Here is a 12807-nt window from a genome sequence, read left to right on the forward strand (position 1 = left end):
GGGCGCGGGAGGCGGCCGGGACGGGGCCCAGGGTGTCCGGCTGGGGTGCACCCCGGACCCCAGGCGGCGTGCCGGCACGACGGGGGGCCGCGGGGGGCAGTGCGGGGCGGCGGGGTCCGCGGGGAGGGGTGCGGGGGACACGCCGTTCGGGTAGGCGTCCCTGGCCGGAGACGCGAGTTGGGGCCACAGACGCGCAGCGGCGGCGCTCGGGGGTCGGCACGGCCGCTCGTCCTCACCTGCCGGGCAGGTGTCCCGCCGCTGAGTCGCGCGCGTCGCTCTCCGAGGTGCAGCTGTCGTGGTCCACGGCGCAGGCGGCGTTGAAGGCTGCGGCCAGCAGCTCCATGAGGGCCGGCAGCCAGGCCGGCTCTGGGGCCGGGTCGGGAGCCGCGCTGGGGGCCCCGAGCCGCGCCGGGGGCGACGAATGGGCTCCGGAGCCGGGTCTCCGCGCGCCCGGCTCGAGCCTGAGCCGCCGCCGCCGCCGCCGAGCGCTCCAGCAGGCGGGCGGGCGGGCGCGCGCCTGGAGGCTCCCGGGGTTGCCACGGCAACGGGGGAGGCGGGAGGGGCGCGCGCGGCGGGGGCGAGGCCGCGGCAGCCGGGCGGGGGAGCCTGGACCCGTCGCGACCCGGGCCCACAGGGCGCCGGCTGCGGCCCGGGACCTTCCCGCCGGATCCGCGCCTCCCTCCTCGGCCGCGGGCCTTGCCCCGCCAGAGGAGACTTGGAGGGCAGGATGAGTGGGGGCCGGCGCGCTGCGATCTTGGTCTTCTCGGCCCTTCCTCGACATCTAGCCAGACCTCGCCAGACAGCGAGGCGAGCTTGGAAGGTAGGGGCGAGGTGACCCTCTGCCCGGTTCGCCCTCGAACCCCTGCGTTGCCCACGCCGCACATCCTCTGCGGTCCTTCCCAGGGACCGGCCAGGAGACCCCCGCCTCTGCCGCCCCGGGTCCAGCCCCGAGAGGGACCCTCGAGGGCGTCTGCTGCTGACCAGACTGTGGAGAGGGGGCCAGCGCCGAGGCCTCTCACGGAGGAGTCTGGCTGCCCCCAGGTACCCCGAGGCCTTGGCGGCCCGGGATGGGTACAGGGGAGCGAGAGGAGGCGGAGCAAAGTGTCCTCAGCCCTCCAGTCAGTTCCCCTGCCCGCTCACACTGACTTTCGGAAGGGCTTCCGTGGTGGCTGGCTCAGTGGTAAAGAAAACTGCCCACCAAGCAAGAGATGTGGGTTCGATCCCTGGCTATGGAAGATCCCCTGGAGGAGGAAATGGCAACCCATTCCAGTATTCTTGCCTGGAAAATCCCATGGACAGAGAAATCTGGCAGGCTACAGTCCACGGGGTCGCAAAGAGTCAGCCACGTTTAGCAACTGAACAACAACAGCCTCCGTGTTAGCTAGTTCAGCTCGCTTAGGGATACCGAGAGCAAACACGAGAGCAAACACGGGGAACTGGAGTGGAGGGGAGTGGGAGCGGTCGGGTGTGAAGTAGAAATCTAGAGGGAAGACTCCAAAACCCGACTCCAAGTCCAGCAAGACAAGTGGCTGCAATCTCCGGAGTCCTTTTCTGCGCGCAGCCCTCCCCTCTCGCCGCTCCTCTGGGCGGTGTGGATGCCCGACAGCCGTCTCTGTGGGCCAAGACCTACCCAGCTCTCCGAACGGTACCTGGGGGCAGGTCAGTACAATGTAGACCAGAGTGGAAAATCTCCCCACCTTCCCCTGCACGGTCCTCCCACGGGGCATTTGTTTAAATTAACAAATTTCCCATTTTTTGATGCAAATACTCCTGGTGGGAGGGGTTCACTGACTAGTTAGCCATTGGGTATTAATGCATCCTTGGCCAGCTGCCTAGAGCTCACAGCAAAGGTGAGAAAACATTTTAGGAAGGGGCCTTCTTGCCTCAGTTCAGTTCAGTTCAGTTCAGTCGCATAATCGTGTCCCACTCTTTGCGACCCCAAGGACTGCAGCAGGCCAGGCTTCCCTGTCCCTTACCAACTTCCGGAGTCTACTCAAGCTCATGTCCATTGAGTCGCTGATGCCATCCAATCATCTCATCCTCTGTCGTCCCCTTCTCCTGCCTTCAATCTTTCCCAGCATCAAGGTCTTTTCAAATGAGTCAGTTCTTCTTGCCTGGAGGGAACTAACTCCCCTACACAGGCTACAGCGGGTGCCCCTGGCAATCCGGGCACATTCCATTCAACAATAGGTGTTTAGGCTGACACAAACCGGTTCCTATAGCTGCCTTGTAGCCCCATTCCCCTGCGAAGGGCCAGAACGGACAGGTCTGGTCTCTTCTTGCCCTTAAGGCCTCAGGATATTTGCACGACAACCATCTGGTCATCTCTCTTTCCAACCCGAGCCCCTCCCTTCCTCGATTCATTCTGAGTATCTCCAGACAGCCCTCTCTCGAGCTCTGCACTCTCATCTGTCAACTGGCCATCTCCACCGAATGTCTGCTAAATACTCCACCAGTGCGCACATTCCCCCTGCTGGATGCCTCCCCAGCCAACCAGGAGACCAGGCAGAACCCAGAGCCAGCCTTGAGTGCTCAGCCAGCCTCGAGTGCTCTTGTACATCATGTCACCCCCCTGGTCAATGACTCACTGAGTCCCTTGAATCCCTAAAGGCTTTCAAAGCAGTCCCCTCTTTGGTATTTGGAACACCCCCCCACCCCCCCACCCCCCGCCCTCTGTTCAGGCTTCCCTTGTGACTCAGCTGGTAAAGAATCTACCTGCAGTGAGGGAGACCTGGGTTCCATCCCTGGGTTAGGAAGATCCCCTGGAGAAGGGAAAGGCTCCACTCCAGTATTCTGCCCTGGAGAACATCACGGACTCTATAGTCCACGGGGTCGCAAAGAGTCAGACACAACTGAGTCACTTTCACTTTCACTCTTTCTGTCCAGCCTTCTCTCTGTCCCCCTTTTAACCTATGGGTCTGCTTTTGTCTCTTCTCTGCTTACAAACCTCTGTTGGGGTCCCAACCCCTGTGGGTGAAGGCCACCTGCTGGCTCTGTAACAGGCTCTTTACCAGGTATGCCGCTCCTTGCCAACTTCCTCTGCTAAGACTCTGCCCACTCCACCCCCTAAGTCCTCACCCTTCCTGGTTGAGGCTCCCTAGGGCATCGCCCCTGGGCCTTTAGCTCCGTGTACCCGGCGGCACTGCCTGGCACTGTATTCGAGGTGAATGGGGCTGTCCCTACAAAGAGACAGGCACTGGTCTCCCTGGCGTCCTGGTGTCTTTCCTCAGGGTCCCAGGAGGTGCAGTGGGTGGGCAGTCACTGGGACGGGCTGCTTTGCGCAGTTTCAGCACCCCTGAAACCTGGTATAAAACTAAACGGAACCTGGGAACATAGTGCTGCACCGAGGGGGAAAGATGCCTTATTTTAAAATCAGAAAATATTCAAGTGAAATTATGTATATTAAGATGAGTATAATAAAACCTTCCAATTGAAAAATAAGCTAAAAATATCCTTCTAATTATAAAATCAGTTTAGAAAGTCACTGAGTTCTGAAGGCATAGCACCTGAAGCTACATTCCATTCCCCATGTTCTATTTTCTATCACACTTGGTGCTTACTGGGCAGGCTATTATTAAAATCTCTAACTGACATTTTGTTCTGAATCATTCACAAAATAAAGTACAGATAAATATTTCAAGTATTTATGCTCCATTAGTCCATAGTTGTTGCTCTGTAAATGTTTGTTAAGGAATTAATGATATGTTTCTTAAAAAATTTTTTTTAATTTTTATGTATTTTATCTAAAGATTATTTATTACTTTGGGTTATAAAAGGTAAATATTAGAAACAAAGTGGATTCTTATGTATGTAGCAACCTCAGCCTTCAGGAGTTCTTATCTATGTTTACAAAACATAACATTTCATGTTTATAAAATGTTAAATTTATTCTGAGGGAGAATTGTTAAAAGCAGAAGGAAGCTTAGAAATGATCTGCTCCAGATCTTATTTTGAAAAAGAAGAAGCAGAACCAGAGGGCTGAGATGACAAACCCAAGATCCCAAGGCTGGCTAGTGGCCGATTTTGGAAGTCTGTGCTAGCGAGTCAAGACTGCACTGTGTGGGACAAGGAACTGCAAATTTCTGTTTTCTTATTCTAAGTATTTTTAGGGGGACTTCCCTGGTGGTTCAGTGGTTGAGAATCCGCCTTCCAGTGCAGGGGACTCAGTTTGATCCCTTGTTGGGGAACTTGTTGCGATCCCACGTGCCTCCGGACAACTAAACCTGAATGGCACAGCTAGAGAGCCTGTGCGTGGAAAGGAAAGATCTCATGCAGTCAAGTAAAAGAAACGAATAAATAAATACTTTTCAAGAATTTAAGGTCATATGATATACCACCAGATTACTAAACGTTAAAATGCATCTGTATGCTTGAATCTAATTGGAAAGTGATTCTGTAGTGAGAAGATAATCCTCAAATATACACTTAAAATCTTCTAAAAACAGGTACTTGCTAACTCTTAATTAACTATATATTTTAAATCAATAAACACAATTTATTTTTGTCACTCTTAAGACTTTTTCAGTTGCCTTGAAAATCAACACATTTAAACCAGAGAGGCAGTGCCAGCCGTCAATCCACAGAAGCTAAGTGGACCTCCCAAGTTAGGACAGTTAGGAAAAGGACAAGACGTAGTGTCTCTCACTGCAGCTCCAAGAGAAGCCATTCAGTTCAGTCCAGCTGCTCAGGAGTGGCTGACTCTTTGCAACCCCTTGCACTGCAGCACGCCAGGCTTCCCTGCCCATCACCAACTCCCGGAGCTTGCTCAAACTCATTCCAACGAGTTGGTGAGATAAGATGATTTCCCCCCAAGAAAATGCTTCTGAAAGTAGATTCTTCTGTTGCATAGTTGGAAGTATTTTACTGGTGATGTGGAGGTGGAGATTTTTCCTTGCTTTTTACCATGAGGCTCATTTGTAAATGTGGGATCGTCACATGTTATGGAAATGTTTCAAAGACAATCAGTTTATCCCTGTTTATTAATCTTACCTAAAGAGAGGTCTGACCTTTTCCTTGGGCTCCTGGGAGGTGACTTAGTAAGCCATTGGAATTGGCTAAAGAGTGTCTTTGCTTACCCAGGGGCTGGGGCCACATCAGATAAGGTAGAGGCTTCGGGCTGTGTGACAACAGCTCAGCCTCCAGAGGGGCTGAGGATGGTGGTCAGCCACTTGGGTACCCAGTCAGTTCTAGCTGATGGAGCCCAAGTAGAAAGCCTGGGCGCCCAGGCCCAAAGGAGCTTCCTGGCTGGCAGCATTGTCACATACTCTTCCCCAGGGACGTTGGCTCTGTCTGCAGTTTCATAGGGACAAGACAGCTGAAAGTTCCGACTGGAACTTTCCCAGATGCTGTACTGTGCATCTCTACCCTTGTCTGATTTAAAACTGTAGCTTTTCACTGTAATAAACCATAATCGTAAGTAATAGCCCTGAGTCCTTCTCATGAATTTTGGAACTGATGAGGGTCTTGTGGGCTGTCCCCAACTTTGCAAACCTTGAACCCAGCTAGAGGACGGTGACTATGTTCCTCTTACAGCCTTCAGTTTTCTTCATCTCTTTTTCTCTCCCTCAGTCTGCCCCATACACAGCTGGCGGGTTAGTTTTCCTCAAACACATCTGTTTCCACCCATCTGCTGTCTTCAGTGACCTCCCCCACCCCAGTACCTTGCTGGTACTTCCTTGCTAATGGAGTTAAGGTGCAGCCTGGAGTGGCTTCTCTCTCCCAGAATGAGAGAAGATATTCACTATACCTATGATAAAGGTCTCCAAAATCAGCAAGGGAAAAACAAGCAGAAATACTCAATCAAATATTGGCAAGAGATCTGAACCGTCAGTTGTAAAAAGAAGATGTCCCAAAGGCTGAAATGGTGGGAAATGATTGGTGTTTTAACCTTCATTACTAGTCAAAAAAAAAAATGAGATATCACGGCATCCATTCTGACCCAGGGAGCTGAGTCACCCCGAGAGCAACCACAGCTCTGTCTTTGCTCTGCTTGCTCTCCCCTGTTATCACCCACTTTCATGGTTCCTCTTCCTAGGGACCTGAGGTGTGGGGATGGGGCAGCTCTGAAGACGTCGTTTATCTCTGCATCTCCAGCATCCTGCCCATCCAGGAGTGATCGGGAAACAGTCAGGGAATCAAAAAATGTGGGGAAGTTGATAGCTGTTCTGTTGCCGTCTTTCTTCTGCAGTTGTTGAGTATAGCTAATATTATATTATAGCTAATACGCCCTTGGTATTACATCTTGCCTTTCTTTGGTTAATGAAGATATTTCTTTAACTGACCTCTTTGGGAACTAGCAGGCTTCTGGGGTTTGATGCATCAAGTGTTGAGGCTGTAACTGACCTGCTGTGGTGAATCAAAAAACCTATGAAAACTGGATTCACTGTTTTGGTGAAGTGAGAAAAAGATGTCCTTTTCATTATAGGGGACTGGAATGCAAAAGTAGGAAGTCAAGAAACACCTGGAGTAACAGGCGAATTTGGCCTTGGAATGCAGAATGAAGCAGGGCAAAGGCTAATAGAGTTTTGCCAAGAAAATGCACTGGTCATAGCAAACACCCTCCTCCAATAACACAAGAGAAGACTCTACACATGGACATTACCAGATGGTCAACACCGAAATCAGATTGATTATATTCTTTGCAGCCAAAGATGGAGAAGCTCTATACAGTCATCAAAAACAAGACCAGGAGCTGACTGTGGCTCAGATCATGAACTCCTTATTGCCAAATTCAGACTAAAATTGAAGAAGGTAGGGAAAACTGCTAGACCATTCAGGTATGACCTAAATCAAATCCCTTATGATTATACAGTGGAAGTGAGAAATAGATTTAAGGGCCTAGATCTGATAGATAGAGTGCCTGATGAACTATGGAATGAGGTTCGTGACATTGTCCAGGAGACAGGGATCAAGACCATCCCCCTGGAAAAGAAATGCAAAAAAGCAAAATGGCTGTCTGGGTAGGCCTTACAAATAGCTGTGAAAAGAAGAGAGGTGAAAAGCAAAGGAGAAAAGGAAAGATAAAAGCATCTGAATGCAGAGTTCCAAAGAATAGCAAGAAGAGATAAGAAAGCCTTCTTCAGTGATCAATGCAAAGAAATAGAGGAAAAGAACAGAATGGGAAAGACTAGAGAACTCTTCAAGAAAATGAGAGATACCAAGGGAACATTCCATGCAAAGATGGGCTCAATAAAGGACAGAAATGGTCTGGACCTAACAGAAGCAGAAGATATTAAGAAGAGGTGGCAAGAATACACAGAAGAACTGTACAAAATAGATCTTCACGACCCGGATAATCACGATGGTGTGATCACTCATCTAGAGCCAGACATCTTGGAATGTGAAGTCAAGTGGGCCTTAGAAAGCATTGCTACGAACAAAACTAGTGGAGGTGATGGAATTCCAGTTGAGCTGTTTCGAATCCTGAAAGATGATGCTGCGAAAGTGCTGCACTCAATATGCCAGCAAATTTGGAAAACTCAGCAGTGGCCACAAGACTGGAAAAGGTCAGTTTTCATTCCAATCCCAAAAAAAGGCAATGCCAAAGAATGCTCAAACTACTGCACGATTGCACTCATCTCACATGCTAGTAAAGTAATGCTCAAAATTCTCCAAGCCAGGCTTCAGCAATACGTGAACCGTGAACTTCCTGATGTTCAAGCTGGTTTTAGAAAAGGCAGAGGAACCAGAGATCAAATTGCCAACATCTGCTGGATCATGGAAAAAGCAAGAGAGTTCCAGAAAAACATCTATTTCTGCTTTATTGACTATGCCAAAGCCTTTGACTGTGTGGATCGCAATAAACTGTGGAAAATTCTAAAAGAGATGGAATAGCAGACCACCTGATCTGCCTCCTGAGAAATCTGTATGCAGGTCAAGAAGCAACAGTTATAACTGGACATGGAACAACAGACTGGTTCCAAATAGGAAAAGGAGTACGTCAAGGCTGTATATTGTCACCCTGCTTATTTAACTTCTATGCAGAGTACACCATGAGAAACGCTCGACTGGAAGAAACACAAGCTGGAATCAAGATTGCCAGGAGAAATATCAATAACCTCAGATATGCAGGTGACACCACCCTTATGGCAGAAAATGAAGAGGAACTAAAAAGCCTCCTGATGAAAGTGAAAGAGGAGAGTGAAAAAGTTGGCTTAAAGCTCAACATTCAGAAAACGAAGATCATGGCATCTGGTCTCATCACTCCATGGGAAATAGATGGAGAAACAGTGGAAACAGTGTCAGACTTTATTTTTTTGGGCTCCAAAATCACTGCAGGTGGTAACTGCAGCCATGAAATTAAAAGACACTTACTCCTTGGAAGAAAAGTTATGACCAACCTAAATAGCATATTCAAAAGCAGAGACATTACTTTGCCGACTAAGGTCCATCTAGTCAAGGCTATGGTTTTTCTTGTGGTCATGTATGGATGTGAGAGTTGGACTGTGAGGAAGGCTGAGTGCCGAAGAATTGATGCTTTTGAACTGTGGTGTTGGAAAAGACTCTTGAGAGTCCCCTGGACTGCAAGGAGATCCAACCAGTCCATTCTGAAGGAGATCAGCCCTGGGATTTCTTTGGAAGGAATGATGCTAAAGCTGAAACTCCAGTACTTTGGCCATCTCATGCAAAGAGTTGACTCATTGGAAAAGACTCTGATGCTGGGAGGGATTGGGGACAGGAGGAGAAGGGGACGACAGAGGATGAGATGGCTGGATGGCATCACGGACTCGACGGACGTGAGTCTGAGTGAACTCCGGGAGTTGGTGATGGACAGGGAGGCCTGGCGTGCTGCGATTCATGGGGTCGCAGAGTCGGACATGACTGAGCGACTGAACTGAACTGAAGGGAAAATGTGGTTATTTCCAAGATATGTTGAGGATGAAATTTGGATAAAATGAGATTGTGAGTTGCCTCTGTACACATCAGTTACATGTTAGATTGTAGCCATTAGGATTTATACACTCTTAGTTGGAACTCAAACTGTGAAGGCATTAATACCCTAGTTCCTTCCATTTAGACATTTAATCATTTTAAATCACTTTACAAATAATATAGTTAGATCTAATTTAGTCCTATATTAAGTAGACCATTTTGTAAACTATAGTATGCTATACACATAGAAAATGATATTATTATTATTATTTGGAAGTCTGCACTTACTGTTTGGAGAAGGAAATGGCAACCCATTCCAGTGTTCTTGCCTGGAGAATCCCAGGGACGGGGGAGCCTGGTGGGCTGCCGTCTATGGGGTCGCACAGAGTCAGACACGACTGAAGTGACTTAGCAGCAGCAGCAGCACTTATTGTAATGGAGAATGCATTGCCTTAACTATTAACCAAATGTAGTAAAATTATTTAAGGTATGACACCAGAAGGAAAAAGATGTCCATTCAGAAATACAATAGGCTTGAAGGCAAAGCATATATTAATAGTTGACAAAATTAATAACTAGACGTTGTTCATACATTGTTCCTTGAAAATTGCGAATAATTGGATTTTAGAGAAATGCTTTCTTTAGCAAGAAGTAAGTAGAGCAAAAACTTATTTCCTGCTGAAACAAACCACCTTGCCCTTAACATCTACTAGAAAGAATGTTCTATGTTGAGTCACCAGGACTAAACGTTCAAGAATTTAGAGTCTCATAAAAAGACCAAGAAGTCTTTGGTAGAGACTGGTCACTTTACAGGAGCTATTACAGGCTTGGATGAGGTGCCCTACCAGACAGGGTGCCTGCTTCCAGGCCCTGACTGCCCATCACCATGTTGACAAAAATGCCTTTCATCCCAGGAATTCAAAGCTTTTGACTACTGTTGGGAGTATCTATTTGAAGGCTCTGAAATAAGGGAACTGGTGACCACAGTGTGCAATAAACAAAGGAATGTTATAATAAAGACGAAGCAAGATATTGCAAAATCATATCAGATACACAGAAGTCAAAGAATTAAAAAACCGATCAGCCAGTGTTAGCCAAGCCTTGTGAACTCTTGTTTGCTTCTGGAGGTGGACGTGTGAGTTGATGCAACCTTTCTAGAGGGCATTCACTTTGTGAATCTGCAAATGTTCATACTCTTTGGCAACTCTTTGCGACCCCGAGGACTGCAACCCACCAGGCTCCTCTGTCCATGGGATTCTCCAGGCAAGAATACTGGAGTGGGTTGCCATTTCCTCCTCCAGGGGATCTTCCTGACCCAGGGATCGAACCCAGGTCTCCTTCATTGTAGGCAGACGCTTTAACCTCTGAGCCACCAGGGAAGCCCAAAGAGATTGTACTTCTAGGAATGTATCCTAATGAACCGTAGGAATCTATGTGAAAAGTTAGTGATAAGAATGTTTATTATGGTGTTATTTATCATAATGGAATAGTTGGAGTAGCCTAACTGTCCAATAATAGGAGATTGACCATTTAAATTTTGACATCTCTGTACACACTGCAGTATTTAAAATGGATAATCAACAAGGACTGATTGCACAGCACAGGGAAGCCCGGCCATTGTTAGGTGGCTGCCTGGATGGGAGGGGAGTTTGGGGAGAATGGATACATACATATGTATGGCTGAGGCCCTTCGCTGTTCACCTGATACTATCACAACATTGTTAATTGGCTATATTCCTATATAAAATTTTTAAAAAAAGAAAAAAAATTATGACATGTCTGTAAAATATCATTAAAGTGATATTTTTTTGTTGGAGCAGAGAACATACTTTTATTTATTCATTAAAAAAATATTCACTTATCTGGCTGCATCGTGTCTTAGCTGGGGCAGGCCAGTTCTTCATTGCAGCACACAGTGAGGTGTGCTTCAGTGTTTCCTTGGCAGGTGGGATCTTAGTTCCCCAGGCAGGGATCAAACCTGTGTCCCCTGCATGCAAGGTGGATTCTTAACCCCTGGACCACCAGAGAAGTCCCTGAAATGATTTCTGAAAAATCTGGAAAGATGCCCAGAATATATTGACTAGAAAAGTAGATTCCCAACCTGGATGGTAGTACAATCTTATTTTGTTTATAGAGTTAGACTTTATAGACTTTTAAGCATACTTATACGTTTGAAAAGGACTGGAAGAATATTTCATAGTACTAGTAGTTGATCGGTCAGATTCTGAGGGAATTTTCATCTTTTAACTCATATGTGTTTAAAACAATTTTTTTTTTTTGCAATAAATGTGTCACTTATGTAATAAGGGGGAAAAAATTACTTGAAAACATCAATCCCTTAGTGGGCATACCCTTAGAACATGAGTTTGAAGTGTTCATATGACCATAGGGAGTCCTGATGAAGTTGAAAAGGGGAGCTGAGTACAGTTCATTAGGGTACATTCTCTAGATGTACTTGGGGGAAAAACAACTCAATTCATTACATAAACCTATCTTTTAAAAAGCTCTTCAGTTTCCAAAGACTCACGAATTTAAGTTTTACAGTAGATTACTTCCTGGCATCTCTAAAATTAAAGCACTTACCTGATATTCTGATCTGCCTGGTTGTATAAATAGTCTTTTCCCCCCAGAAATCCCCCATTATCTTCCACAAACCCACGTGTACACTCCAAACCAGAATGCTGCTTTTTTTTCCCCACTGAAGTCCTGGTCTCATTAAAGCAGTCATCAGAGAAATGACTGCCTCCAGTAAAAGGCAGTTCTCCTAACATCACAAGCCTTTCCCTGCCCTCCTGAATGGCTGTATCCCAAGTGCGCTGGCTTAAACGCCACCTCCTCCATGAAGCCCACCCTGCATCCCATCCCATGGCTAAGGATCTCCTGTAGCACTTCACCAGGGCTGCTCTTGAGGTGTGATCATTTTCTTGGAGAATGAGTTCTCTGTCCTCTTGGACTGTGCATGGAGACAGGCCTCAGCCTGACTAATGCTTCCCTCCCCCCCAACTATGTCAGCAGAGACCTTGTGCATCCTGGACATTCAAGACATCATCGCCGAATGAAGGTGACGTGGAGGAGGCTTGAAAGCACAGGCGTTCTTTTGGTCTCTTCCCAGTTTCTCAGTAAATTACAGTCAGAGATATGTTCACAAACCCTTTCCTCAACCTCCTCTCCTTGCTACTCCCTAAGCAAGTGAGTGTACTGGTAGCTGAAATACCATCATTTCCTGGGGGAAACAGCAGCTTACAAGCAGAGAAGTGAAATTTCATTCTTGTTTCTTTACCTATTTGTTTTCACCCCTCCCCTGAGCTGACCAGTTGATGCTTCTTTTCCTAATTTTAAACCCGTGTCTCATTTTTTCCACACAGTAAAGATTGCATGCTAAATTATTGCTATTTCTAATGTGTTGCTCAGCCCTTGGAGTAGCTTTTATTTGTCACAGAGTCAGCGGGATCTCGAGGCCTGTTTCTTTGTTAGGCTCAGGGTAAGATGGTCCTTATTTGTCTCTCTTTTCTTCCTAACAATGAGGGTCTTTTGTAAGGAGTCTCAGACGGGGGTCTTAAGCTCAGCATTCTTGCATTTGAAATTAGCATTTGTTCTTTAAAAAGAAGGAGACTCTAACCTGTCATCAGTTGAGTGTTTTCTGTAAGAAGTGATGGATTTTTACCAGGAGGAAAGCCTCGTTGACACTGTGAGTCAGAGAAATGACAGAATAGAACCGGAAAATTCCTTCCTGTTGAGAGCACCTGAGCATACACAGTGTCCCTTCTTAACCCAAGGCCTCCGTTTCCTTCACAGGCTGTTAATCTCCATTGACTGTGTGTGTCTTAAAGATGGAGTGCACTGAAATTTCTGCTATGACCAACATGAAAATCTTCAGGGGATAATACAGGCGCTTGTGCATTGCTGATGGGAGAGCAAAACTGTCCGACCTCATAT

At 47.2% G+C, this 12807-nt stretch overlaps 1 protein-coding gene across 1 annotated transcript in view; it reads right to left on the bottom strand.

The window, feature by feature from the left end:
• The window catches only part of NGEF (neuronal guanine nucleotide exchange factor), a 45387-nt gene extending 45037 nt beyond the window's left edge, over positions 1-350 (bottom strand). The window contains exon 1 of the mRNA XM_052637708.1: positions 237-350. Coding sequence (XP_052493668.1) covers positions 237-343 — 107 coding nt within the window. The 5' untranslated portion in view covers positions 344-350. The remainder of the gene's footprint in view (positions 1-236) is intronic.
• Between the last annotated feature and the right edge of the window lie 12457 nt (positions 351-12807).

The sequence above is a fragment of the Budorcas taxicolor genome, chromosome 3 (assembly GCF_023091745.1).
Source record: "Budorcas taxicolor isolate Tak-1 chromosome 3, Takin1.1, whole genome shotgun sequence".
Lineage (NCBI taxonomy): Eukaryota > Metazoa > Chordata > Mammalia > Artiodactyla > Bovidae > Budorcas > Budorcas taxicolor.